Below are 27673 nucleotides of genomic sequence, written 5' to 3'. Positions count from 1 at the left end.
AACATCACATTATTATATTGATATAGGCTGGACATGGACTAACTGCATCACTTTCCAATGTCTGGGATTGAGACCTGTATAAACTGCTACATAAAATACAGAACGACCCTTTTTTATTCAGCAAAAAAAACGGAAAATGTAGTTTACCTGTGACCAAATCAGGAGAAGAATCTGATTTGTCTGCGTTTGCATTCCTTACATTTCATTGGCTCAGGTGGCTCAGGAGGGCGAGACCAGAGTTTTGATTGGGTGTTGTTGAGTGCACAGGTAGCCATCTGCTTTGTGATCGAGGCTTTATACAGATTTTGCAAACCGTTAAGCGATTTTGTCGACGCTAAAACGCACGGAGAAGTAACTTCTTTCCTGTAGGATACTGCTCGACTTTCCGTCACAACAGAAGCAGAAGAGGTATTAGAAAGCGGGTGTAACGGTATAGATAAAAAAAAAGATTTGTCCTGACTTCAGAGAACGTTTTTGGCTCTGCTGCAGTAGTTGCTGAAACGGAACTTGTGCCGCGAAACCTCACAAAATGTCGCCGAAATTGCATCTTCATGCTATTATTTTTTGGTGCGTAACAGGTGAGTAGGCTATCAAGCGTCCCTTGCTATCGCCAGGTCTGTTTCTTAGTCCACCTGTAAAACATACTTTGTGCACTCTAGCTAATTCAATCAACTGAATTTGTGTGTCAGAGTGAATCCTAAATGTAATTTATGTTTACATTTAGGTATTCTGGGTTCCTACGCGCAAGAATGTGGCCGACCACACATAGTGGAGAGCAGGATTGTGGGCGGTACGGACGCTACAGAGGGCGAGTGGCCGTGGCAGGTTGATATACAGGTAGGGTCCTGTGAAAAACCTTCAGCCATGTAATATTCTTTCTATTTGTTCTGCCTGTAGGTAATCTGTGTGGTTTAGTCTATGTCTTGTTTATCAAACTGACCTGCTGAGAGAGGGATTTGCTTGTGATGCTGAGGTGACTCACTGTTTTTCTCCCCCCTTCGGCCTCCAGACACAGCAGAGTGGTCATATCTGTGGAGGCTCCATCATCACAGAGAGCTGGGTCCTATCGGCCGCTCATTGTTTCCCCGAGTAAGAAACTCTCAGTTTTCACTCCGCTATAAATCTGCAGGTGAACTCACAGATGCCCATCAACCCACAGACTCTTTGCCTCTTTTGTAAGCCGTCTGAGTCATTTTATGGGAATTATTGGCAATGGCTGCTATAGTTTTGCTAAAGCCTTTCAGGGAAATATTGTTTTTCAAGCAAAATGTGTTTAATATCCTTTTACCGATACAGGAAACATACCTCCATCATATTCAACATCTAATAGATTCTTTCAAATTTTCACTTTTTTTGCAAAGTTGCTCACCAAGTCTTATAACAACTATCCCCAAATCATGCAGACTGTTGGTCTTTCATTTGATTCATTACGTTTTACTAGATGACTGTCTTAAAGGTCCCATGGCATGAAAATTTCACTTTATGAGGTTTTTTAACATTAATATGCGTTCCTCCAGCCTGCCTATGGTCCCCAATTGGCCGTCCTCTCGCATTAGTATTTTCCCTTAAATCTCCCGTATTTTAACCTGCTTTATTAAAAAATAATAATACCCCGGGCCCGAGCGGAGTAAAAAAATAAAAAAACATTCCCAATCTGAGCTCTGTCACTAGCCTCGCGATAACTGCCACGTGCAGTAGCCTACTACAGGTACTGTAGGTGGCAGTTGTCGCGAGGTTAGTGTGTGAGGTCAGATGATGAGTGACAACACGGGGGAAAAAAAGAAGAAAAAAAACAGACGGATGATGGACGCTACGACAGAGACGGTGCGCTTCTGAAGGCTTTACTATGCATTCCCCATAGCAATGCAAGTTCAGAAAGGGTGTTTAGCATGGTACGAAAGATTGTTCCAGAGAATAGGATGACGTTAGACAACAGAACTGTTTGCGCTCTACTCTCATGTAAACCACTCTGGCCCAGCCCACAAATACACTCCTTCCAAAACGGTCTTAAAGAATGCAAAGTCTGCAACAAATTTGTATAATAACTCACTAAAAGAGTAAAGAAAAGTTACGTTAAAAGAAAAGCAATATGAAATGAAAAGAATGTGTGGAATGAAAATAAAATGTAAATGTAAAGACAAGCAATGTTATAAATTGTAAATGTTTTCAGCATTCTGCATCAAGTGGTGATTTTAGCTTTCTTATACACCTGTCTTAAAATGTAAGGGATACTGGAGCTTGGTTGGGGTGGTGGGACTGCTCGCGGTGGGCGCCGGAAAATTTCCCTTATTTTCAAATCCAAAACTTGACAGGTATGGTATCCTGTTCTGCCTTTGAGAAAAAGAAAGCTCAGATGAGCCGTTCTGGAATCTTCTCCTTATGAGGTCATAACAAGCAAGGTTACCTCCCCTTTCTCTGCTTTGCCCGCCCAGAGAATTTGGCCAACCCATGAGAGAGAGACATCATGGCTTTCAAATGAGCAAAGTGGCAGTTGGTCAAGACTACACCCCCACCCTCCACCTTGCCCCCCCCACCCCCCCTCTCTCTCCTCCTCAATAGCTACAGACAAAGAAATGGCACGTTTTGCGGAAAGCTCATTGTAGGACTGGCTCTAGTGGCTGTAATTCTGCATCAAGGCTGAATTTCGGGAAAGACACTTCAGATACAGTATTAGGGGACCACTAAGGTCTATATAAAAGCATCCAAAGAGCACCATGTCATGGGACCTTTAAGGAGCAAAATGGTGTTAATAAAGTGAGTGCAAATGTGGAGAACCCTTTCTTCTTTCCAGATTATGGTAAACATCAAGCCCATTTCATAGGTGTCATTCGGTATTCCTCCATCTTTTTTCAGTCCATCCGATGTGAGATCTTACATCATCTACGTTGGCCGGTACCAGCTTAATGGCCTCAACAAGTACATGTCAACGTATCGTGTGAGCCAGGTGGTGATCGCATCCGGTTACAATGAGCCTCAAAAAGGGAACGATTTGGCGTTGGTAAAGCTGTCCAGCTCAGTAACCTGGTCACAATATGTCCGTCCCATCTGCTTGCCCGCCTCTGGCACCCTGTTTCCAAGTGGCATGCAGTGCCATGTCACAGGCTGGGGGAACATCCGTGATGATGGTAAGGCTTGCTAAATTCTTCACATCATCTTAGCATGTGTGCAGATAACTTTTATTCAGCAGTTAAATGTTTTACAAGTCCCTAAAAGGCCCTTTTTATTTTTCTTGGACTCTGGCATGCAAATTAATGATCATGTCCAAGTGTATAAAAAAGATTATGAAGGATTTAAAGGAATAGGTTTATAATAGGTTATAATATTTAAATATTTATAATATAACTTAAGTTTATTGACTTTCATTGGAATCGTGATATAATCATAGTTAGTTAATGTTGCTGTCAAATTAATCATTCTAATCAAGCTTGTGTTTCACCCACTTATCTGATGCAATATGGAACACATTCATCAATTTGTAATTGTATGTGTATTACTGCATACATTTGCCATAGTGATATATTGTCATTAATTATTATATTATTATAATATTGATTTCAGGCCTAGAAACGTTTCCTCCACAACGATCAGTGTAATATATTTTTAATGACGACTGGCAATTTATTCTATTCCATAGCTTTAGTAGATCAATATGCGTAAGACAACAGATTTGCACCTAAAATAATTTAATTCAGTGCAAATGTATATAGTAGCAAAAAAAAGCTTACTGACCACCTGTTTAGTTGCAGAAATTAAGAAGTCTGACACTCCTTTTGTTCTTCATCCTCCATCTGTCCCTGTATTCTCCTCAGTGCCTCTGCCAGGGGTCGGGACTCTGCAGAAAGTGCAGGTGCCAATCATTTCCCAGAGTTCATGTCAGGAGATGTACCAGACAAACCCAACAGAGCAGGTGGACATCCTGTATGACATGATCTGTGCTGGATACCAGAAGGGCGGCATGGACTCCTGCCAGGTACTGTTGGATCAGCTGTTTGTGCTGCTGTGTTTACATTCACAAATACACACTTGTATACACAAGCAAAACAAGAAGCTGAATTAAAAATAACTTTGATTGCTACTTTTCCCGACCCTACCCGAGCCCGTGCACATTGTTTCATTAACTGTAATTATGAGCCCTAGTCCGATTTAAACCAGACAATTTTTTTAATACGTAGGCTGTTACAACTGACATTCTCAACTACAATTCCGAGTTGTTTGAACTTCAGAAATCTGTTTAGAATTATCTTAACAAGAACGGAGCATGTAAACTGCGTTGTTTGTTTATTCAGAATGGAATGGATTGCAAATGGATCCGAATGAAGAAACGCAAAAAAAAAAACTCAACCCTAGCTCCTTCCCTCAGCCGAATAGTGTGGGTAACAGATGAAGGCAGCAACAAATCAAAGCCCTGGAACCATATATAGGCCTGTCACGATAACAAATTTTGCTGGACGATAAATTGTCCCAGAAATTATTGCGATAAACGATAACATTGTCATCGAGAGACCATTTGCATCTAATATAATGATAATGGCATAATAATGCAGGTACACCTTTTTAAAGATCAATACACTTTTATTTCTAAAGAATATTTAACACTGGAACTGGAAGACATTTTAAATACCCACAATATGTCTTTGATCTCCTTTAGTATGTCGTCTTTCACGCTGATGTACAGTTGTGGAATTGCAGTTTGTGACACATATGTTCTCAGACTACAGACTCTGTACTACATTTTACAATTATTTAACACTAAATATTAAATTTAAATAATATATAATTAATAAATTAAATCTATCTGTATGGCTATCTGCCACATGGCGAGTAAAAGTACCAAAATAGTTGTGTTTTTCAGTCTTCATTTTGGCGAAGGTGCGGCTTCTGCTCCTCTTCAGGTCGGAGCTTCGTGGGGGCGGGCCCACACACGCACACACACGCAACTCTGACATACTTTCCACACTCCGTGACCGCAGACAGCTATAGACTTGTACCGTTAATGTTCTGTGCATTGTCGGACACATGCAGCCACTTTCCTGAAACCACTTGCGAGACTGACGAGTCCACAGCGGCGTGTATGTCCGTGTATGTCACTCCTCGTTACGCTAAGGAACCGAGAGTGGTCCTCCAGTCTCTTTGGTAGAGAGAGACGAGGAAAACAAACAAGCATGCAAATGGAAGTTATCGCGGCCGGAAAAATTATCGAGCCCCTTTTTTTTTTTTTTTTCGTGCGATAACTCGATTTATTGACTATCGCGACAGGCCTAACCATATAGGAGACTTTATAGTCTTGATAACCTAATACTGTCCTTCGCCACGGTCTGCATGCCGACGCACTGGCCGCACTACCCAGAGCTACGGGAGAAGCTGGAGAGGCTTTCTCCCCACTCAATTATGCTAATAAATTAGCCTAATGATTAAACACAAATGCTTGATCAAGGGCCTGGCCCGATGACAGTGGCGGAAAATATCGGCGGCTCGGGCAGAGAATCTGAACTCTACAAGTTTGTAAGACCTTCCTTTTGAGCACTTTGATTAGCCCACATCAAGATGTTGGGTCTGGGAACTCACCACTGGCAGGGCTCAACCCGAGGGGCGGGATAAACTGTTGTCTTTCAAATTCCCTCTGCACGCAATATGATAGCGCTACAACCAACCAGAGCAACGCTAGTTGATAGATTAAACTTTTGCTGTATCCGGTCGGCAAAACTCTGAACACATCTTCCTTTTTTGAGAATTACTTCAGTGCTTAACTCCAAGTCTTCCAGAGTCGCGGCCAAAGCCGATTCAAAAGACCACTGTCCGCCAGCAGCAGCCATCATCTTTGTTTTCAAGTAGTAGGGAATTCACGCAGAACCGTCGCAACTCTGCCGTCCTTATTTTAAGCCCGCCCACCTACTCTATACACGATGTGATTGGCCTGACTAGAGTTTGGTTTTTCCAGCTCACAAGCCAACAGAGAGTTGCTAGACTGACCCTGGCTGCAAATTACATTTGTTGCCGCTAGGGTTTTTCTAGATTTCTCAGCTACACTTCGATACCTCCCAGTGGTGAAAGCTGAGTGAATAGTTTTTTTTGTGTTGTCTTTTCAGGGTGATTCAGGAGGGCCTCTTGTCTGCCAGATGGAAAATGGGACCTGGGTGCAGGCTGGCGTGGTGAGTTTTGGACTTGGCTGTGCTCACCAAAACCAGCCAGGTGTGTATGCCAGACTGACCACCTTCTCGAGCTTCATTAAAAACACGGTACCAGAGATCAAGCTGTATGGCCGAGCAAATTGGAACTGGTGTGGGAGGGCTGCCATGTTGGTCAGTTGTCTGTCCTCTCTACTGATCCTGCTTCAGAGGTAGAACACTTCCGACAACTGGGTTTGGGAGATGAAACGCAAACCAGCTCAAATGAAGGAGATTAATTATGTCTGGCTTCCATCCAAAGTTATCCAGAATAGTACAACTGGAAAACTATCTGATGTGCACATGAAGCCATATTGAACAAGAAATGTGATGTAATCTTACTTTTTTTTTTTTTTTTTACTATAACTGTGCATTATGTCAGAGTAAAAAAAGTTTTGATAGGTTTGTATTTTAATTACAATTATGAACTAAATAATATGTTCTGTATCTTAAATAAATTTGATTCTTAAAATCAGGTCAGTGCTCTGTTCAACTTCTGATAGCTGAGTTTGGAGATGTTCTACAAGTATCATGTTGCTCATTGATCAAAACTTGTCGTTTTAAAGCTTTCTGCTTTTATATCCCACTCTATTACAACCACTTTACAACTGAAATTACGAAAGCTGTCGCCTTTTTGAAATAAACTTGTTTTTTGGAATAAATATTACCTCATTTTGTAGTGCACATTTCTGAAATGCAAATTATTTCATCCTTTTATTTCAAATGTTTCTTTCAAATGCATTAAGGTATTTTTTAAATGGCTTTCCTCACAAAGAACCAACTTAATCTCAGTTTAAATTACTCAGTTGTACTGTAGTTAGTTCATATCCAGAGGCAGAGACATGTGATGACAGTTTTCTTTATTATTAAAAAAAGCGCAGCATGTCATAACGGTAAAAAAAGACTGCTTGGTAGTGTCTAGTAAAAAAAGCTAGCTTTTAAATTAATTTGATTAAGTCTTCACTCAAGGTTTTCATGCTTAAAAACATCTAACATTTACACAAATCCAAGAGTTGTCTTTTAAATTCCAGGCAGGGAAGGTCAGGCATCAGGGGGAATGGTATCAGAGAGGATCATGGGAGAGCCGAGTTGCAACTCCTGCTGCAGCGATTCCAGATCAGCTGGAGTCATGCGGTGCACCTCGCTCCAGTCAGATAACAGGGAGGCCGAGAGTGGGGCCGAATCGTAACTGATGAACGAGAAAGATAAGATAGAAAGCATTAAGACTGGACCTCTTATGAAAAGGGAAAGTTTCTCTGTGCTCACCTTAAATCTGGGTTTATGGCGTGTAAATACGAGAGAATCACTACTAGTTTGGAAGCCAATCATGGTCCTGTGCGATGTGGAAACTTTTTTGACTTTTGACTTTGTGGCAAAGTAGGAGACATCTTGTATCCAGTAGTTAAACTTTTCAAATGAGAATTATTTGCATTTTCATAGATTCTGGATGTTTTTAATGATGGACAATAAGGCAATGTCGTTTTAAGAAAATTCATATCAGACACAAATCATTATCTCAAGCCTCAGCAGATACAGACCCCACCACACACCTCTACTGGGTCTTAAGTTCTAATTGAGAGGGATTTCTTTTCTGTTAGTCCACAGCTTTTTTGGGAAAGTCCGTTACATATAGCTTTTTTAAAGTGAGTTCTGGTGTTTGCACTTGGTGGTTGGACATGCATCATCCAACTAACTTGAGGATCAATTACAGCGACTAATAAGGTAATAATTATGGTTTTAATATACACATAGGCATGGCATGTGAGCACTTGGAATTTGATTATTCTGCTGCATTCATGTGTGAAAACATCACAAATGAAACTGTAATGTAAAGCACACACAGCTGTGTAAGGTCTAATAGAATTTTAGCCATGGTTGACCAAAAACTATTGTGCAGCTGTAGAGCCATGTTTATTTAAACCAGATAATTTTTTGAAATAAATGGGTAAAACTTAAGCAGAAAGCATGTGTTTTTTCCACTGTTAGACATTGGTTTGTTCGTGGGAGCAGTTTTAGACCTTACCTGTCCCGGTCACAGTGTTGCAGATCTGTGAGAGACTGGTTGAGAAGATCATCCAGATCAAAGCCCACGCCGTACCCAGCCCCGCTGCCTTTAGGGGTGACCGAGAACACCGGGGGTAAAACATCCTCTACCTGACATGAATAAAGGGGAAACATTGGGTCAACTGAACTCTGTATCCTTAACATCAGTTCAAGGCAAGCAGAAGATTGTGACATTTAAACCTGGTATATATATGCACAAGAAAATGTTTTTGTATAGCATCTATAATTAACACCAGTCCTCTGTCAATACATATACCTTCTCTCAGGTAATATGCTAGCTGCAATATTTTATAAGGAAGGCGCAACGCAGCAGAAGAAACCTGAGACACACCTGGGACTTTGAGAGTTGCAGCGTTACTGTATGGATGTCAGGGGCAATGGAGGGCCCTTGCTGTCCAGTATCTGTGAATCCTAAGCTGGGATGGGGCTGTGAGGGGACCCCTAAAGGCCCACAGATAGGGTTTGTGGTCTGTGGCCCAGATTTCTCTCCTACAGAGGAACACAGCTTCTCCATCGGACCAGCACTTGCAGTCGAGGGGTTGGGGTGGGAGTTGAGGTTATTTTGGCGTCCGATATCCACATTCCCATTCATCTGTCTGGTGGCTAATGTTGGAGCTTTGGTCAAAAAACTGTCTAGAGGAAGCAGTTGCGACTGACGTTGAGGGTCATGCTGGGTTTGACTTTGCGGTTGGAGCTGGGGCTGAAGAAAGCTCGACGGTTGAGGCTGCGTTTTCCTGTTTGGTTGTGGTTGTTGTGGTGGCCTCGTCTCTAATTGCTGCCCGTTCCAATTCCCCAAACAGTTAAAACCACTTTGTCTGTTGCTCTCACTGTGAGGTTTGAGCATGTTGTTCTTATGAAAGCCACTAGTGACTGTCATTATATCTATCCCTCCGCTTACAGCGACAACTATATCCGCTGAAGGTTTCCTCTGGCTCATGGAGAAATGTAATGATGGTTGCTGGGCGCTGGGAGGCTGGAACACGCCTGGCTGGTTAGGTTTAACTTGAGAGATTAACTGTTCATGAGACTGAATCTTCCTGGCCTCCTTGCCAATGTTATTGCTCAGTGCTCCTTGGGTGTTGTCACTGATAGCTACACCCCTGTGCGAGTTCACAGTACAGTCTTTACTCATTGCTCCATCGTTATTAGGAGTCTGAGATTTCTCATTGCGGCTGTCCATCATTTTTGTCCAACGCTGCAAAAGGCTTTTGTCATCGTCACTCAGCAGAACCCCACCCAGCGAGTCCCCCTGCTTTCCCTCTCTTTTCTCTTTTTCCTTCATTTTCCGCTCCCTCTCTCTTGCTCGTTCCTGCCTCTTCCTTCTTTTCTCCTCTCTTTCGCGTTGACGCTCCTGGGCTGTGACAGGCCGACGCAAATCTGGAACAGAAGACAGGGAGGACGACACACCTCCTCCTGTGCCAGCGTCAATGCCCAGCGCAGAGGTACCACCGTCTGCAATAAACGTACAAAATTCTGATAAAGGCTTTCTAAAAATGGCATGTAAATGATATACCGTAATGGGATATGGAAAACAATGAACTTACCACCCCTGGCTTTATTTCTGAGAGCTGATTTCAATAAAGCCGCTTTAAGTGCAGCTTTCGTATCCTCTGAAATAGCTCCTTCTTTTCTGGTTCCCTCTGCGGCACCTGGAGGCGGCCTGGCATTCTTGGACAGTGACTGTGAAAGGGACTGAGACAGTGACTGGGCCTGTGCCACCGATAGACAAAGGGAAGGGACAGTGGTGGGTAGGGGTGTCATGGTCTGTGCTGGCGTGGCAGGAACAGAGGTGGGAGCCTGGGCCATGGACTGGCTCTGGGTGGGCTGAGTCAGAGGAGCCTGACTTCCGGTCAGCTGGTCCTGTACCTCACTGTCTCTCATTGTTTCTGATGGATTATCCTGACTAGACACTGGGGTTGTTAAATCTATAGTCTCTGGCTGACCGCTGTCTGAGTTGGCACTGGGCATGTCCACATCAACTGGGCCACTTTCGCTTTTAGAAAGAAGAGGCAAATTATGGGTTACTTGAGACGGGGCAACTTCTAAAAGGGGCGCAGGCTTATTAAAGGTTTGGATCTGATTTGTATATGTGTTGTTCCCATCTGCTGGTGTGTGATCTTGCTGCTGTTGAGATTTCACTTCTCTCATTTGCTGTTGCTGTATCTGTGCTGCTTGTGAGTGTTGTGCCATTGGAACCAGTGTTGATTTGCTCATCTGAACAGCGGAGGGCTGAGCATTACACTGGTTACTGCTTTGTGCTGCAGCTCTGCCATTCGCCCTTGCCAAGGGCCTGAACTGCAGTCTTTGACGACAGCCCTGTTTGTTTTGATGAAAGTCCTGAATCTCCATCAGAATCGCCTCTTTAATTTGTTCCTTGTTTATTGGAAGCTTGTCAAATTCAAAGTCAAAAGCTGGCACGCAAATTGGCTCATCATCGGGGTCGTGATACTTAGACAGGTAAGGATGCTCCAGTGCTTGCGTCACACAGATTCTCTCACGAGGGTCAAAGCGCAACATGGCAACCAGCAGGTCCAAAGCCTCTGGTTCAGCTTGTGGGTACAGTTTGGCCAAAGGCACAGCAGACCGTGATGGAAGACTCTGAACATAGGAGCGTACTCTGTCAGCCCTAATAGTACTAATCAACCCCTCAGGAGGAGTGCCTAACACACCCAAAATGAGCGTGAGCTGGTGGACGTAGTGCTTCCCAGGAAAAAGCTGCTTACGCCCCAACATTTCTGCAAAGATGCAGCCCACAGACCACAAGTCAATGGCCAAACTATAGTGATTGAGAGACAGCAGGAGTTCAGGAGCACGGTACCATCGAGTTGCCACGTATTCAGTCATGAAGGAATGAGACTCCTCAGGGTGTGAACTTAGACCTCTTGCCATGCCAAAGTCACCAATTTTTAGCTCACAGTTCTCGTTCACTAGCAGGTTGGAGGGTTTGAGGTCGCGGTGGATTACGTTCGCAGAGTGCACATACTTCAGGCCACGGAGGAGCTGGTAAAGAAAGTAGCGTGTGTGCTCTGAGGTTAGCGTCTGGGAAGAGTGTATGATCTGGTGCAAGTCACTCTCCATCAGGTCCAGCACCACATACCTGCACACATGGGAAGGTGAAAAGTGAGATATGTGTGACATCAACTGAACCATAAAGTATATCTTAATAGATGATTAGGATTGTGTCTCAGTTACCAAACCTGTTTACTGCAATTTTCATTGATATAAACTAATACTTAAGGGATTTGTTTTCATCTCCGTTTGAATTTGCCACATTTTCAATTTCCGAAATGTTTTTTCAGGTTAACATTTTTGTAATTATCCTTGAAGATTTTGGTTATTGATCAATATTACTGAATGCTTGTGATGGGTGAAAAACATAACTAATCAAAGATACAAGTGAACATTGCCTCTGAGTTTATAACTTGGTGGAATGTTTGGTTTTTAAACTTCCAATTATTTCATCCAAATCTTCAAAGTTTCCAGATATTAACTTCATCAATAAACGTAATAGTTCTACAGACATTTCTAGCCTAAGGAGGAACCTTGTGCACCATGAAAATAAAAAGTACATACACAGACTTGAAGGCAGAATGAGGAAGGTTAGGCTGCAGGATGTCTTTGATGGCGATAATATTGTCATGTTTGAAGTGCTTGAGAATCTTCAGCTCTCGCAAAGTGCGTTTAGCATTTGTCAACACTTCAAAAGCATTGGAGATCTTCTTTATCGCCACCTGCTGGCCTGTGAAATGTTAATAAGCTCCAATGAAAAAGCGGCAGGACAGGGTGTACAACTGAGTTTGAATGACAATGTTAACTGATAATGAATTTCCACATTTACCATTTGAGCATTGAGTACACACACAATTACTTATGCACTGGTTTTTTTTCATCAAATCAGCCCTACCATTGTCCCTTCTCCTAGCAGACGAAACGACACCATAGGCCCCTGTGCCGATGGTTTCGATAACATCATACTCCTCTCCCACGTCAAACTTCACGTCCAGAGAGTGCGCTTTAAGCAAAGCCAAGTTTTTTGCGGTTGTGCTGGTGTCTGTGGTGCCTCCTGTTGCCTCGACTTCACGCTGGTTCTGGTTTTCTCTGCTTTTGTCGGTGGCCATTCTTTCAGGCGACATGGCCACAGGTTGACCATTTTTTCCATCTCCTCCCTCCTTAGTTGACATTTTTCTGTAAATAATCAAAAATGGCAAAGTGAGATTTAATTTAAATAAGGATATGTTCTATATAGTGATCACAGAATGGCAAATGTATGCAAAAGAATAATCAAACTTAAGTTCAAAGCAATGACATGTTGCACCATTATGCATTCAATTACTTATTTCATTAATTTCTAATTAATAATAATCTAATACATCATAAGATCATATATCATTCTGCTAAAAGTCAAGTCAATAAACAAAACTATTGAATTAATACCCAGCCCTAAATAGAATAAAAATGGCGAAACAGTCAATTGTTTGGTTATTAAACAGAAAATTTATCTGCAACTATTTAGATAATCATATAATTGTTTCAATCACTTTTCAATCAAACATGCCAAACCATGGCAAAACAATAGCTGCTCAAATGTTTGTTTTCTTTGTCCAATTTGATAGTATACTGAATAGAACAGGTCTGAAGCTGTTGGTCTGACAAAACAGGCAAGTTAAAGGTTTAGGTTTTGGCTCTGCTTTGCTATTTTCTGACACTTAATAGACGCAACAAGCAATTATGTGAGGAAATGGGCAGATTAATTAATAGTTGGTAGCAGCACGAAACAAGTGTCCGTGTCTTTGAGAAAACACTTAATAACCTAACCACATTTAACTACACCAACAGTCTTACAAACTAGATATCAGTATTATCTGATAAGGGTGGGGAAACATGTTATTTGCTTTAACAAAAACATACTGGTGTATTGCTGTCTACTAGTAAAAAAAAAGAAAACCAGTGATTGTCTGTAGCCAAAAGACCAGAGAATAAAGACACTGCTGTGAATCAAACGGTTGGCTAATATTTCACTTTCTTTGGAAGCCAACTTCCTGGTATCTAAGTGTAACTCCACTAAAAAGACTCCTCTCTCTGCCAGAGCCCCGGGGCCCCAAGAGCCACTTCAGGACTCTTTCTCTGAAAGTCAGTCAGCTACACAGATACAACTTAATGGTGATTAAGATGATGATTTGGCATTTGTTTTGTCAAGATATCGACTAAACAGAGATGTTAGGTGCAACAAAGCATAACCAACACGCAGTCCAGCAACTTCTCATCCATTAGGCCTGTCAGTCAGGTGGCCAAAACCTGTAGCTCAACGTCAAAAGACGGCTCTAGATTACAGTTGGAGTCAGTTAGCTAGACAGAGAGCAAACCTACACGGAGCTATCTTTAAGGAACCGCTAGTTTCTGTACTACAGCGTGGTTAAAATAAATAAATTACATGACAAAGACGCAGCCTTGACCACTGTTTGACGCAGGGGCGTAGGCTAACGTTAGTTACCTGAAGCTCGGGCTTTCTAGGAACGTAAACCGTTAACCCATGTCTTTTCGGGTTTATATAATCAAACGAGGAAACCTATGGAGCTGTTTCTAATAGACTGAACAGACTCTCACCTTTTATACAACCCACAACATACGTAATCGTGTTTTTAATCCCGTAGTAGCGCGGCTATCTCTTGTTTTGGTCTGTCGCATACTCGTACAGTTCCGTGTTGGGTTTGAGTGCCATGTAGCGGACCAACGAAGTGGGGCGACGTCCGAAATACCGCCCAATAGAAGTAGAGAACGTAGGGGAGGCGGGACATTACGGCAGACAGTAGGGTCTCTGTTTTTTGGGTGGTGGTGACGCCGTTTTCCAGAATTTAATAATTTTAGGAGGGTCCAAATGTAGACTAACTGCAATTACCTCTTTGTATGTATGATGGACTAAACTAACAACTTGTAAAATAAAACAGTAATAGTATAGGCTAGTAGAACAGCTGCTGCTGCTACATGTTAATACTGCTAGTAATAGGTTAAAGACCAACAACTGTTGGTGTAATTACACTGGAGCAGATAGAAAAGAAAAATGGTAGAAAAGATAGACAGATAGTAGTAATATGATTAGCCTAGTAGTAATCATGTAGTAGTCATTCTACAGAAACGCCCACTTTAATGTCCCCAGGCTTTGAAGAAAGAAAACACTTTAATTTAGTCACATTTAATTTTCACATTTTGATAATAGCATGTTCCTTGAATAGTTATACCTATTTAAACCATGAATTGGACAATATTTGTTTTTAATCAATTATATAAAATTCCAAATACAAGATAATTGCTTGTCCCCCCCGGTCATGTATGGATGTTTAAGAGCATGTTTTGAGTTTAAAAAATATATTTCTCCCATTTTAAATTATAATGTTTACACCAGATCACATTTATGAAGTGGATAACATTACAAAATAAAATACCAACTAAATATTATAAATAATATGAAAATGTTTGTCACCTGGTGTCGTCACTGGTGTTACCACTTATCCCCTGAACAAATCTGAAGAGTTTTGACATCCCTTCCTGTACTGTACATTCTACTTCCTAAAGAACTGTACATGAAGGCACTTGGTAAATCTACTGTCTCTTTTAAAATGTTGGAAAATGTCTCATTTATCTCATAATTTCATGCAAGGCATTTAGCTAGCGTCACTGGTATGACTTATTTTATAAGAAGGGGAAAAAAGATTAAACAAATGGATTAACTTACATATTTTAGTGAGTTTAGCATGATTAGCAACATGTGGTTTGAGGTAGCCTACTGTAGATTCCATTTGTAAAATACATGTTTTGTAAAAACTGTCACTGGTTACTGCTCCTGATATAACACCAGTTTTGACTAAATGTACAAACGATTTAAAATACATTAAGCTCTCATATATGTGGATTCATAAAGCCAAAGGGTTAACCAATACTGTAAACTAAGTCTGAATGTAAAAAAAAAGAAATTCAAAATTTGAAGTCGTATTGTTATTCCAAAAATGGGCGTTTCTGTAGAATGACGCCCTAATACAATACATTTTGAATGCATGGTGCAATATACTTTTAACAGATTGTTTTCACACTGTGGTATTAGTACTTGAAGTATGCTAAATCTTCCACTGAATATACACGGATTCCCCTCTGGCCAAACAGACTAAAGTCCAATACACAGCAAACACCCCTGTGGCTGGTCCAACATCTGTACCTGTCTGTCCAATGAAAGGCCGTGACAAAAATCACCAGACCAATCGAAAGTGAGAATCTGACACGTCACCGGCTCAGAAGGAGGACAATTTAATGGTTTGAAGAAAGCCGAAATTTCTCCTCATCTTTTAGCCAACTAGTGTCATTTAAGTTCATGCTGACATAAAATAAACATGGCATTGCCGAAATGGGAGAGAAAAGCGCGCACATTTCTGTGCGTTTTCGGTTTGTTTTTGTCTGTTTATGCACTTCACGTCGAGCTGTCCCGAGAGAGAAACCCAGATTACAGGGCGATGTGTGACCTCGGAGAGAATGTAAGCTGCTCTAAAGTTTTTACCTCCAGGTAGGCCTATGTTTTTTTTTTTTATTCCTCGTTTAGTTTTCTCAGCTCAAACCTGCTTTGTTCTAATCTGCAGAATCACATCCCCAGACCTCGAATTGTACTTTTGACCATTGAATCATTTCGGGTTCTTGCTTGTAAAATCTGAATAGCCTATTTCTTGGCAGGTCTGAACCCCTTTATTTGCCACGTGTTAAAATCCTAGAAGTGCTTTAAATCAGCTTTTTTTTTTTTTTTTTTTTAAGTTTTACATAATGAGAACACCAAAGATGGACATTCCTCTCTTGACTTTTCCTGTTTTCATTAAATAATCTGCATGTCTGAATGTTTTACAGGAGGTCCAGACCATTTTTTAAATGATGTTTGTTCTGACTGTTTCCTCTTTCTTTTTTTGCAGATGGGGACGTGGTTTTGGCTTGGTCCAGTTCTTTGTAGCCAAAGATAGCCTTCTGAACCAGCCCAACAGTGTTCTTGGCATCATATTTTACACTCTGCAAATGGGCCTCGGTTAGTCACTGTCTTCTGCAAATTACAGTGCAGTGCTGTGTTCTTTGAGGAGAAATAGATAGCCTACTGTTTATAGATACTGCTTGCAATTCAGCATCTTGTTTAACCATGGCTGGGCCTACAATTTAGTTTAATTCAATATTGCAGTATTTTAGGTGAAATTATAAAGAGATAAAATATGTTTTTATTACACAGATGTATCAATTGTCACTCCATTTTTTTAAGTCAAGCATATCAGTCGTGCATGATTTCCTAAATATAATGTAATGTATTTTATCGAAAAATTGAATTCCTCTGTGTTTGTCTTTATTGCAGGACTGTCTCTGTCCAAAAAAGCAGCAATGTTTTTGGTCTTCTCCTCCTGGGTGTCTATGGCCGGCTCAATTTATCTTGCATCTATTCTTGCCTTTGTTCTGGGGGATTTCTGCATGGTCTGCGTGTCAACATATATCGTCAACTTTGCGTTGCTCTTCACCAACCTGAAACGTAGGAGAGCAATGGAAGCAATGAAGGAAAAGGCTGGATAGAAAGTGATACTTGGGAGCCGAAGCCAAGCTGGATCTAAGAAAAAAAAAAGAAGACAATTCTCTCCCACAGTATTTATGCATTGTTTACACCTTGGAAGACTTTTCAGAGAAACAGAACTAGATCAGAAGATCTATAAAATTATTTTTAGAGAAACTTGCTAAGGCAACAGTCTTTTTCGTATATAAATGTGCATTTGTAATGCTGATTACACACTTTTGAGTCTCTTGTCTCGTGATTTAGACCTGGCTTATGAAGACATACAAAAATATGAAAAAAATATGTTTAGTCTAGAAATTTTAAAATTGTAATTTCCCCCATGGGGATCAATACAGTATAAATTATTACAATTATTAGTAAATGACTACGTGGTAAAGTAATACAGAGACATGCAATTACCCAGTCTAACCAGGAGATGGAGCCAAATGCACAGTTATCATGGTAAACGTGGATACATCAGCTAGGTGTAGTTTAGTGTTATATTTCAAGAACACAGAAGCTATAGTAATGACATTACAGGTATAACAAAAAAATAACATAACCCCAAAAGTCTTGTGAAACTCTGCTTTATTTTCACATTTAAACCAAATGTAAGCCATACATCAACCTAAAGGAATAGTTAGATATTTTGTTATAGGCCTACCCCAACTTTAAAATGAAGGGCACCACAAATCCAAAGTGTTCATTCATTGTTGGACCAGGTTAGACACATGCGCCACTGACATGCAAGTTTATACTTTATTTGATTTGATGCGACGTTTACGTAGGGTGATATCAGGTAAATTGGGCCACTTTTTGGTAAATCATTTGGGACAATAATACAATACCATATATGCCTTTTCCTTGTGTTTTTATGATTACTAATGACTGTTTTTGATAATTTTTTGTTGAAATTATGTAATAAAATATAATTATTTAGGCCCTACAGTTCTTTAAACATCAGCTGTGCCAACTTTTTTTGCATGAGCAGTTTCAGGTAAAATGGGCCAGTCAAACTACAAAGGGAAATAGTAATTTATCATCAATATTAATTTTAAAACACAGTTGCTTATACAGCCACATACCATTTAAATTGCATTAAACAAACATTCATATGTGCCATTAAAAAAAAAAAACATTTTGGGTGCAAACCCACATATTCAAATGTGCAGTTAAAAAAAGTCCATTATGGAACAGCATAGATCAGTGAACTGATGTCAGTGGTGTGTGTGTGTGTGTGTGTGTGTGTGTGTGTGTGTGAACGAACAACACATTTAGAACGAAATGTGCAAATTCACGTTCAAAATTGATAACTGATATGTTTGTGTGTGATGAAAACACAACAATATCTACTACCATTATTACTGTTGGGGAGGTCATGGTGAGTGTGTGTGTGTGTGTTGTGTGTGTGTGTGTGTGTGTGTGTGTTGTGTGTATGTGTACGTATCGTATTACTGATACACTCCACTACCTCACTCAAACACGTGTATGTGTTTGTGAGTGACACAGATGATGGCCCATTTTAGCTGAAACCATGTTGCCCATTTTACCTCAGTGGGTTAAGGTAAATTGGGTTAAGGTAAAAACATTGTTTTTTTAAAAAATATGTTCATATACCAAACTAACAACATTGTTTCTGATTGATGCCATCAAGACAGATATTAAGCATAGTTTTTTTTATGTGCATGTTTTTTTTATATAGATTTATCATCCTTATAATAGTTTAGTTAGATTTGGTATGCCAGGCTACTTACCATGCAGCTTTCTGGTGCAGTCTTGATTTGAATTATTGCCCCGCCCACCATAGCAACCATAAACCAATCAAATCACCTGTTACTTGTCAAGTACAGTTAAGACAACAGTTTGAAATCCTTTGCAGTCATTGGCTCTAAATTCCAGAGGGGCTGGGACCCCCAAACCTTAAATGGCCCATTTTACCTGATGGCCCATTTTACCTGATATCACCCTAAATTTACATCGACATTTGTCACAATTATGCGCCGGCGGGAGTTATCCCTAGACACAGACAGTAAAACTAAAAACTTGACTAGGCTTACAAAATAGAGAACAGTGATGGAGCAAGTCAATGGAGGTGTTAGACCTAATTAGTGTATGGGGAGATAGCCTACTTCAATTCAATCAAAACTAGAAGGATCATACCATAATCGCTCCGTTTTTGAAAAAATAGCAAACGGGTTAATAGCCAATTTGGCTCTCTTTCTCTTCATTCATACGGCTGCCATTACACAAACATTTTGAAATAAAAGCGAAAATAACCTCCCTAACTTTAGTGCAACAGTGTGTTGCATCTGATGTCATTGTTAATGTTCCTTTGCGCATACGGGTCAATTTGAAACTGCAAACAGTTCACTCTGGAATTGGATATAGTCCACATTTTAAAAGGTAATATGAAAAGCCAAACAAAAAATCGGATCTGAGAAAAAAAATCCGAATTAAGCATTAAGACTTGCGGTGTGAACGCAGCCAAAGTCCCCTGTGCTTTCTGACCACGGTAGGAAATCTGTAGTAGCAAAAGTTACGTACCGTGGTAGAGCGTCTATGGGTCCATTTAGGGTGAGTGGGAGTAGTGGTGGTGGTGGATGGGTCAAACAAACACAGGACTTGCACCCAGGAGACGAGTATTTCTGAATAGCCTAACTCAAACTCAAACCACAGGCTTAAAGCTCCTCCTGAGGTGTCTTGCCATTACTGTTTACTGTTACCTTGTTGAATAAAAAAAAGTTAGATTAATCAAGAGGAGCAACACACACAAAAAAGCTAATTTTTTACCTGAAAAATTTGACCCTTAACTTGAAGATAAACTCTGCAGGTGCAGAGATGGGTACCTTTAGCCAACTAAAAGTACTATGTAGGCCTGATTGCATTTTGATTGATGATATAGAGCATAGACCTATTGTTTTTAAAGAAAGATAACACATCTCTTATAGAAGTGCAAATGAGGTGCTCATGTCTAGTTCTGTTAGCACTCTGACTTGACAAACAGTTTTTGATACTTTTAGTGAATTAATGGCTGTGAATGCTGCCACAGGGTGTTTCACAATACACCCTTTAAAACTGCTTTAGCTGAATTGACTTACAACTGTAAATGAAAGGTTTCAGCAGCTTTGTCAGTGTTCCTCATACAAGTTGACATGAAGTGTTGAAAGATTGTGTGTATGCATCACAAAGAGCCAAACTGAACTAAAGAATCCTTTTGTCAATTCCCATACAGTATGTGTTTGTTACTTGTTGTTTGCTTAGCCATTACTTATCTACATGTGCTAGCTTAATTATCTTGTTGCACATGTTTCTTTTGTCCTTATGCTCATGTCAACACGTTAACTGTTTCAGTAACTGTTATGAATACTGGAGTTCATTTATAGAATAGGAGAATTTGTTCTAATAAGTCAACCTACAAATAATTTGTTGTGCTGTTATTATTTGAGTTACAGTACAGGCCAAAAATATGGACACACCTTCTCATTCAATGCGTTTTCTTTATTTTCATGACTATTTACATTGTAGATTCTCACTGAAGGCATCAAAACTTACAAATACTTAACAAAAAAGTGTGAAATAACTGAAAACATGTCTTATATTTTAGATTCCTCAAAGTAGCCACTCTTTGCTTTTTTGATAGCGCTGCAAACCCTTGGTGTTCTCTCAGTGAGCTTCATGAGGTAGTCACCTCACAGGTGTGCCTTGTCAGAGTTAATTAGTGAAATTTTTTCCCTTATTAATGGGGTTGGGACCATCAGTTGTGTTGTGCAGAAGTCAGGTTGATACACAGCCGACAGCTCTATTGGACAACTGTTAGAATTCATATTATGGCAAGAACCAACCAGCTAAGTAAAGAGAAACGAGTGGCCATCATTACTTTAACAAATGAAGGTCAGTCCGGAAAATTGCAAAAACTTTTTAATGTGTCCCCAAGTGCAGTCGCAAAAACCATCAAGCGTTACAACGAAACTGGCTCACATGAGGACCGCCCCAGGAAAGGAAGACCAAGAGTTACCTCTGCTGCTGAGGATAAGTTCATCTGAGTCACCAGCCTCAGAAATCGCAAGTTAACAGCCGCTCAGATTAGAGACCAGATGAATGCCACACAGAGTTCTAGCAGCAGACACATCTCTAGAACAACTGTTAAGAGGAGACTGTGCGAATCAGGCCTTCATGGTCAAATAGCTGCTAGGAAACCACTGCTAAGGAGAGGCAACAAGCAGAAGAGATTTGTTTGGGCCAAGAAACACAAGGAATGGACATTAGACCAGTGGAAATCTGTGCTTTGGTCTGAGGAGTCCAAATTTGAGATCTTTGGTTCCAACCGCCGTGTCTTTGTGCGACGCAGAAAAGGTGAACGGATGGATTCTACATGCCTGGTTCCCACCGTGAAGCATGGAGGAGGAGGTGTGATGGTGTGGGGGTGCTTTGCTGGTGACACTGTTGGGGATTTATTCAAAATTGAAGGCATACTGAACCAGCATGGCTACCACAGCATCCAGCAGCGACATGCCATCCCATCCGGTTTGCGTTTAGTTGGACCATCATTTATTTTCCAACAGGACAATGACCCCAAACACACCTCCAGGCTGCGTAAGAGCTATTTTACCAAGAAGGAGAGTGATGGAGATGACCAGACTAGATGACCTGGCCTCCACAGACACCGGACCTGAACCCAATCAAGATGGTGGGGTGAGCTGGACCGCAGAGTGAAGGCAAAAGGGCCAACAAGTGCTAAGCATCTCTGGGAACTCCTTCAAGACTCTTGGAAAACCATTTCCGGTGACTACCTCTTGAAGCTCATCAAGAGAATGCCAAGAGTGTGCAAAGCAGTAATCAGAGCAAAGGGTGGCTACTTTTGAGGAATCTAAAATATAAGACGTTTTCAGTTATTTCACACTTTTTTGTTAAGTACATAATTCCATATGTGTTCATTCATAGTTTTGATGCCTTCAGTGAGAATCTACAATGTAAATAGTCATGAAAATAAAGGAAACTCATTGAATTAGAAGGTGTGTCCAAACTTTTCGCCTGTACTGTACATGTTGGCCAATGGTAAGCTGTAATTGAATGTATTACAATACTTAAGTGATTTCTTATATTGTTTATTTTCTGCCATTTATTTTCTGCCACACACACACAACACACACACACACACACACACACACACACACACACACACACACACGATGGAAACTCCTTATGATATAAGGAATAAAATCCTTTCTCTACCTCTTTGAATGGAGTCATTCCATAATATCACTAACCCAGATATGTTTTCCCAAGGGCTTCCTCCTCAACAGTAGTCTTCCACAAAATTGCATTGATTCCTTATAACCAGTGACTCACATCACCATGACAAGGCTGCTTTAAAAATGATGACCAGAAACAATGTTTGCACTTTAGCATGCTTTAAGGTTGCATTGTCCAGCACTCAAAATAAACTAACAAGACATATGCTGGACTTCATTCATTTAATGTGTTTAATTTGAGTTGAGACTTTAACCATCCACTGCAAGAGGTTCAAATTTGTGACGTTAGTATTTAGTAGTACATATTAGTATGTGATGATAACATGTGAGATCAATAGTTACATACAGTCAATGTCAAGTTTTGTCATTGCTAAAATCACAATTTTATTCCACTTTTTGCGTTTCCCTTTCTCTCCTGTCATTTCCTCAAGTGAGTCAGGATCAACTCTGGAGTGTATCACCACAGTTCCATATGAGATATGTTGGACTAGCACCCAAATATAGTTATGAGGTAAGTGTGTCTCTATTTCGGACGAAAAAAATTGTCAGACCAAATCATGCGTACTGCTATAGTCTTAATGAGACGGAAAGAATAAGTTCCACTGCAATAATTAAAACAATGACTTAACCATAGTTACAGCTCAACGCCTCTTCTCGGATATGAATGACCATGCAATCATTCCAGGAAGTAGGAAATAAATAAAACTTGGATGGGTTGCTTATTAACTTATGTACCAAAACTGTATCTTTATCTATAGTCATTAGTCAGTACAGTAACTTAGACAGCAATCTGCACACCCCCAGTTTGGAGAAGCAGACAGGAGATACTGGTATGGAAGCCAAGCAATGTACTGCTGTGGATGCCATGTATGTTCAGATCTGATTAAACAAACTAACCAATCAAGGCAGCGGTAGACCAGCAACTGCCGTGTCCTGCGATGTAAAATCACTGTTTTGTCCAAGGAGTCTGGTGGCTTTAAAGAGGGCCATATGTACTGCTGTGGACAGGGCCACACAGCAAAACGTATTTTAGCCCCCTAAAGAAAGGACCACCTAAAAAAATCAATAATAAATCAATGGCAGTTTAAATGTACGCTGTACGCTTTATTCAGAATATTTCTTCCGGGAAACTGAAGCCGTTATATTGCTCTCTTCAAAGCCACCAGACTCCTTTGACAAAAACAAAAAGTAATTTTATCTCGCAGAACATGGGATTTGCTGGTCTACATTGCTTAGCTTCTGTGTGATTATTTCCAAACGTAGCACAGGTAATGTTGACTCAGCTAGTGCTAGCGTTCACATTATTCATAACCTTATTGATTAGCCTACTGGGGTAACCTACGTCACTGTTATTTTCTAAGGCTGAGTGGGCGTTTCCCTTTGAAAAACCTGGAAAAGAAAACAGATGAAGTTGCCCTTTAATGTGTGTCCATCTTTTGAATCAAGCCACAACCAGAAGAGATGCATACGATGTCACTTTAGCAGGCAGCGCTTGACTTCTCTCTCTTCTTCTTCTACTGTAGTGTATGTTCTGCATATTTTCTTTCTGCTTGACAAGCAAAGGTTATCTTTTTTTTGTAGTAGATAAAGATTAAGAAAGTCATCATGTCATAACGTGACATAAACTTAATCCAAGTTTCACTGGGAGCAACGGTAGAAAAATATTAACCAAACAAACGTCCTCCATATCATACTGCATTGTTTTGAAATGTTATATAACTGCATTTGGAAGGCTCTTTGTCCTCACTGCTAAAATGCATATATCCACTTATGGAATAGACAGAAAATAATGGACGAGGTGTGAAGGTTGTAGCCACAACGTGAATGTGAACGTAACTGTGTAGTATTGTTTTTGGTACATGAGCCATTTCTTAACATGTCAGCAAGAACATTAACATGCCAGCAAGACCTGCTCACTCAATGCTTTACCTTTGTTGAGAGTTGGTTGTAATTGTACTGAAAGTACAGTACAGTAGTCACATGAGGCTTTGCGTGTAAAGGTGCTGGTGGAAATGTTTTTGTTCATCTGTATATGACGTACTTCTTCGACACGTTTGGTACTGAGATTACAGCACTGCAGCTGATCCCCCTTTCTTGACAAACAAATATCATAAACCCTGTCTGATAGTTCTTATTTTTTAATTATGAATAATGATGCCAATGGTTTATGTTATGAGCTGAGAATAGACCTTTGGATTACTCAACAACTAAGACCAAAGCATTTATTTCTAATTCCATCAACTGACATCATAATGTGTCATGAGTAAAACTGGGTTTGCTCAAGTCTCAAATGTGAGTGGTTTGTCCACTCCTTTGGTGGAAACAGTAGAAATGAAGGCCAGCCAAAAATATTCATGCAACAATAGAGCTCTTTTCAGCTTTTCTTTAGATCGTGAGAGAGGCAATCCTCTGTCATTACAACGTATACTCTTAATCAAGTTTAATTCCAAATATCACATCAAAAATGTTTTAATCTAGTTGTCCATTATTTGGCCAGCTATCCTCATCACAGGTTTCATTCGTACAGTGAAAGGACTCACAATTAGGACAGTGGTCTCTAAGCTGTGTATGCACTGTATGAAATTACATAACTGAATTGCTGTAGTCTTTTTCACACAAATTAAGCAACCGGAACAAGGAAACTGTCTTACTTATTTACTTTAAATAACTTATTTGAAGTTATGTGTGGTGACTCATGGGAGGGGCACAAGGCAGGTATTGTCAAACCAGGTATTTAAACATTGACAAACTGGAATCGTGCAGTCGCACAATGGCTACGAGGAAGTGGATGTGCGTTTTGACTCTGGCGAGCCTTTTATCTGCAGGTAAGTCACACTTAGATTAAACCAGCATCTTTGTTGAGCTGCAGATGCTGGCAAAATTGTTTAATATATGAGGGTAGGTCTACCAAGAAACAAACTCCAAATGTATCCACCTGGCTGTAAATGGGACTTTTAAGGCTTTATGATCTTGTTTTGTGAATATGGTCACCTCCATAAAGGTTAACTGTTTTTTTGAGTGGCTGAATGTTGGATGTGATGATTTCAATGACAAACCTGTATGTTTTTAAATGGTAGGCCTATATATTGATTTACCTACAATGAAAAAGGGAAATCCCCTAGAAGAATATTTTTTCGGAGATTTATACATTTATTTGGGTGTTATATGGAAATTTGTCAAGACAAAATAACAGTTCCAAATGAATTTGTACAAAGTTACAAGATGGAACTAAAATATACCTGACTCCCTGTTTTGGGATACTGGAGAATGATGAGCACAGGTGTAGTATGGTTTATTTGTCCATTTCTATTCCATACCACACTGCACTGTGGGATCTGGTGGAGCCGCCCATTAATATGGCTCATCCCTCCATAAAACCATGGCAACTGAGGCTGTAAAATCCTGGGATTGAGTCTCATGTGGCACACTTGCTATAGAACTATACATTAAAACACATACTGTAGAATTATGAGATAACTGATGATCATTTTATAGTTTGTTTAAATATATATTGTAAGTTATGTAAGTGTATTAATAATGACGATTAATTATAAACAAATATTAAACTAACACAGGAAAATCCCTCCAATACACAATTACGAACATTCTGCACCATTTATGACAACGTAATAAATATTTAAATGGTGCAAAAAACGTATTAATGGATGGAATGATAATGGCTTATTAAAACCATGAAAAACCTGACCAAAGAAAAAGCACAAGTGCATGATTTATTAACCACCAATCAAGCCATTGCTTATAACTTACAATGTCGTTATAATGGAGCTACTGTATATTAGAAAGTGGTATGTATTGTTTCAATATGACGTTTTTTGTTATTGTGCAACAAGGGGAACATTATTTGTTTTTGGAAATTTGCCTGGAAATATCTCAGACTACTGAGATTGATAACTAACCCATTTGTGTTGTCTCTTTTCCAGAATCACATGCTCAGCTTAATGGTGAGTTGAAAACATTTAATATCTGTTTAAATGTCTAGATTATTGCATCTACATTTCAATAATGTTTTCCAAGTTTAGCTGTAGGGACTTTATCCCAGTGATAACCTGGGAAGCAAACTTGATGAATAAATAATGAAAGTGTCTTGACTGACTTTGATTCTGAAGCCTAGCCCTACTGATCTATTTTCCAGTATGTGGCACTGCTCCCCTCAACACCAGGATAGTTGGAGGTAAAGACGCTCCAGCTGGAAGTTGGCCCTGGCAGGTTAGTCTGCAGGGATTTGGCAGCCATGTTTGTGGTGGTTCCCTCATCAACAGAGAGTGGGTGATGTCTGCTGCTCACTGCTTCTCCAGGTAGGTAGTTGTAATATTATAGAGGATGAATTCTCCTGTGTCTCAGTCTTTAGTTTGACTTTTAGCTTGGGTTCTTACTAAAACCAATAACTTTTTGTCATTTTTACTTCAGTACAAGTACGTCTGGATGGCAGGTTTCTCTTGGTCGTCAGAACCTGCAGGGCAATAACCCAAACGCAGTGTCCAGAACTGTCGCCAGAATCATTTTGCATCCAAACTATGACCGGAACACCAACAACAACGACATTGCTCTGCTCGAACTCTCCTCACCGGTCCCATTCACAGCCTACATCAGACCTGTGTGTCTGGCAGCCAGTGACAGTGTGTTCAACAGCGGTACTAATAGCTGGGTCACTGGCTGGGGCACACTCAAGGAGGGAGGTGAGGAACAATTTATGGCAGGTGTTTAGGACTGTCTCTCTGTGGATCACTATATATGAATTGATGAAAAGAGGAAAATCTTGACTTTAAAAGTTTCTGCAAAGTTAGCAAAACATTTCTTTCAAAACTTAATGAGCTAGAAAAAAGCTTATGCATGGGTCTTTCAGGCTGAGTTACTTAATGACTTAAAAAGCACTGTTCTTTGTTATTTTTCAGTGTCATTACCGTTCCCTAAAACTCTTCAAGAAGTGAAGGTGCCAGTTCTAGGAAACAGACAGTGTAACTGTCTCAACGGAGTCGGTACAATCACAGACAACATGATCTGTGCTGGTGTTCTGGCAGGAGGCAAAGACTCATGTCAGGTAGGCTGCTTCATTGAATCCGTCACTTGTTGTTAAACGCGTTTAGGATTTTCTGAAATCCTCAGACGTCTCCTCTCCGTCTCCTCAGGGTGACTCAGGAGGTCCAATGGTGAACCAGCAGGGTTCTGTCTGGATCCAGTCTGGAATTGTCAGTTTTGGTTTTGGCTGTGCTCGGCCCAATCTGCCGGGAGTCTACTCCAGAGTGTCCAGGTACCAGTCCTGGATCAACTCCCTCATCAGCTCTGATAAGCCAGGCTTTGTCCAGGTCACCTCCAGTGGACTGGATGCTGACAGCAGCTACACCTGTCCTGGTCTGCCAGCGACCCCAACAACTTCACCAACGACAGGACCAAGTACTGCTTTCCAAAGTATAAACAGTCCTGCAAGTGATGGCCCTGCATAAAATCATTTATTTCCAATTACAGTTTTTTAACTGTTACAATTTTGATAATTTAATTTACCTCTACCTGTCAGTTATTTCTGCTTCTCTTCATATTAAAATTGTTGTCATATAGGATCTGTGTTTCTAAGATCTGTTCACCTTGTCATCTTTGTCATCTCTTTTGTTGTCCCTATT

At 40.3% G+C, this 27673-nt stretch overlaps 3 protein-coding genes across 4 annotated transcripts; 2 read left to right on the top strand and 1 right to left on the bottom strand.

The window, feature by feature from the left end:
* Nucleotides 1-244: 244 nt before the first annotated feature.
* LOC120551635 lies at nucleotides 245-27621 on the top strand. Its single transcript, XM_039789132.1, is given in 15 exon segments — nucleotides 245-578; nucleotides 725-837; nucleotides 1010-1089; nucleotides 2854-3125; nucleotides 3810-3970; nucleotides 6087-6359; nucleotides 8211-8302; nucleotides 16172-16281; nucleotides 16597-16767; nucleotides 24731-24862; nucleotides 25979-25999; nucleotides 26191-26353; nucleotides 26466-26734; nucleotides 26951-27096; nucleotides 27185-27621. Coding segments are annotated over 15 exon segments (2367 nt in total). The 5' UTR covers nucleotides 245-529; the 3' UTR covers nucleotides 27500-27621.
* On the bottom strand, nucleotides 7008-13955 carry mapk7 (mitogen-activated protein kinase 7). 2 transcript variants are annotated; one of them, XM_039788035.1, is made up of 7 exons: nucleotides 13720-13955; nucleotides 12133-12413; nucleotides 11802-11967; nucleotides 9773-11325; nucleotides 8560-9680; nucleotides 8188-8318; nucleotides 7008-7353 (listed from the first exon to the last, which is right to left on the bottom strand). In XM_039788035.1, the coding sequence occupies exons 2-7, from the start codon at nucleotides 12407-12409 to the stop codon at nucleotides 7206-7208; spliced, it is 3396 nt and encodes a 1131-aa protein (XP_039643969.1). In that variant the 5' UTR covers nucleotides 12410-12413; nucleotides 13720-13955; the 3' UTR covers nucleotides 7008-7205. The 2 variants fall into 2 exon arrangements, with proteins under 2 accessions (XP_039643969.1, XP_039643967.1); XM_039788033.1 differs by having other exon boundaries at nucleotides 13833-13955.
* vkorc1 (vitamin K epoxide reductase complex, subunit 1) lies at nucleotides 15493-17024 on the top strand. Its single transcript, XM_039788108.1, has 3 exons — nucleotides 15493-15777; nucleotides 16172-16281; nucleotides 16597-17024. The coding sequence occupies exons 1-3, from the start codon at nucleotides 15608-15610 to the stop codon at nucleotides 16806-16808; spliced, it is 492 nt and encodes a 163-aa protein (XP_039644042.1). The 5' UTR covers nucleotides 15493-15607; the 3' UTR covers nucleotides 16809-17024.
* Nucleotides 27622-27673: the final 52 nt, after the last annotated feature.

Source organism: Perca fluviatilis, chromosome 21 (genome assembly GCF_010015445.1).
Source record: "Perca fluviatilis chromosome 21, GENO_Pfluv_1.0, whole genome shotgun sequence".
Taxonomy (NCBI): domain Eukaryota; kingdom Metazoa; phylum Chordata; class Actinopteri; order Perciformes; family Percidae; genus Perca; species Perca fluviatilis.
The sequence above is the reverse complement of the archived record's forward strand: the minus strand, read 5'-3'. Positions and strand labels throughout refer to the sequence as shown.

Excerpts from the sequence above, each read along its gene's own strand:
- mapk7 (XM_039788035.1), bottom strand. The coding sequence starts at position 12,409 with ATGTCAACTAAGGAGGGAGGAGATGGAAAAAATGGTCAACCTGTGGCC. Across the intron at positions 11,968-12,132 it reads TGCTAGGAGAAGGGACAATG|GCCAGCAGGTGGCGATAAAG; the intron begins GTAGGGCTGATT and ends AACATTTCACAG. Across the intron at positions 7,354-8,187 it reads CAACACTGTGACCGGGACAG|TTACGATTCGGCCCCACTCT; the intron begins GTAAGGTCTAAA and ends CTCGTTCATCAG.
- vkorc1 (XM_039788108.1), top strand. The coding sequence starts at position 15,608 with ATGGCATTGCCGAAATGGGAGAGAAAAGCGCGCACATTTCTGTGCGTT. Across the intron at positions 15,778-16,171 it reads TCTAAAGTTTTTACCTCCAG|ATGGGGACGTGGTTTTGGCT; the intron begins GTAGGCCTATGT and ends CTTTTTTTGCAG. Across the intron at positions 16,282-16,596 it reads CACTCTGCAAATGGGCCTCG|GACTGTCTCTGTCCAAAAAA; the intron begins GTTAGTCACTGT and ends TCTTTATTGCAG.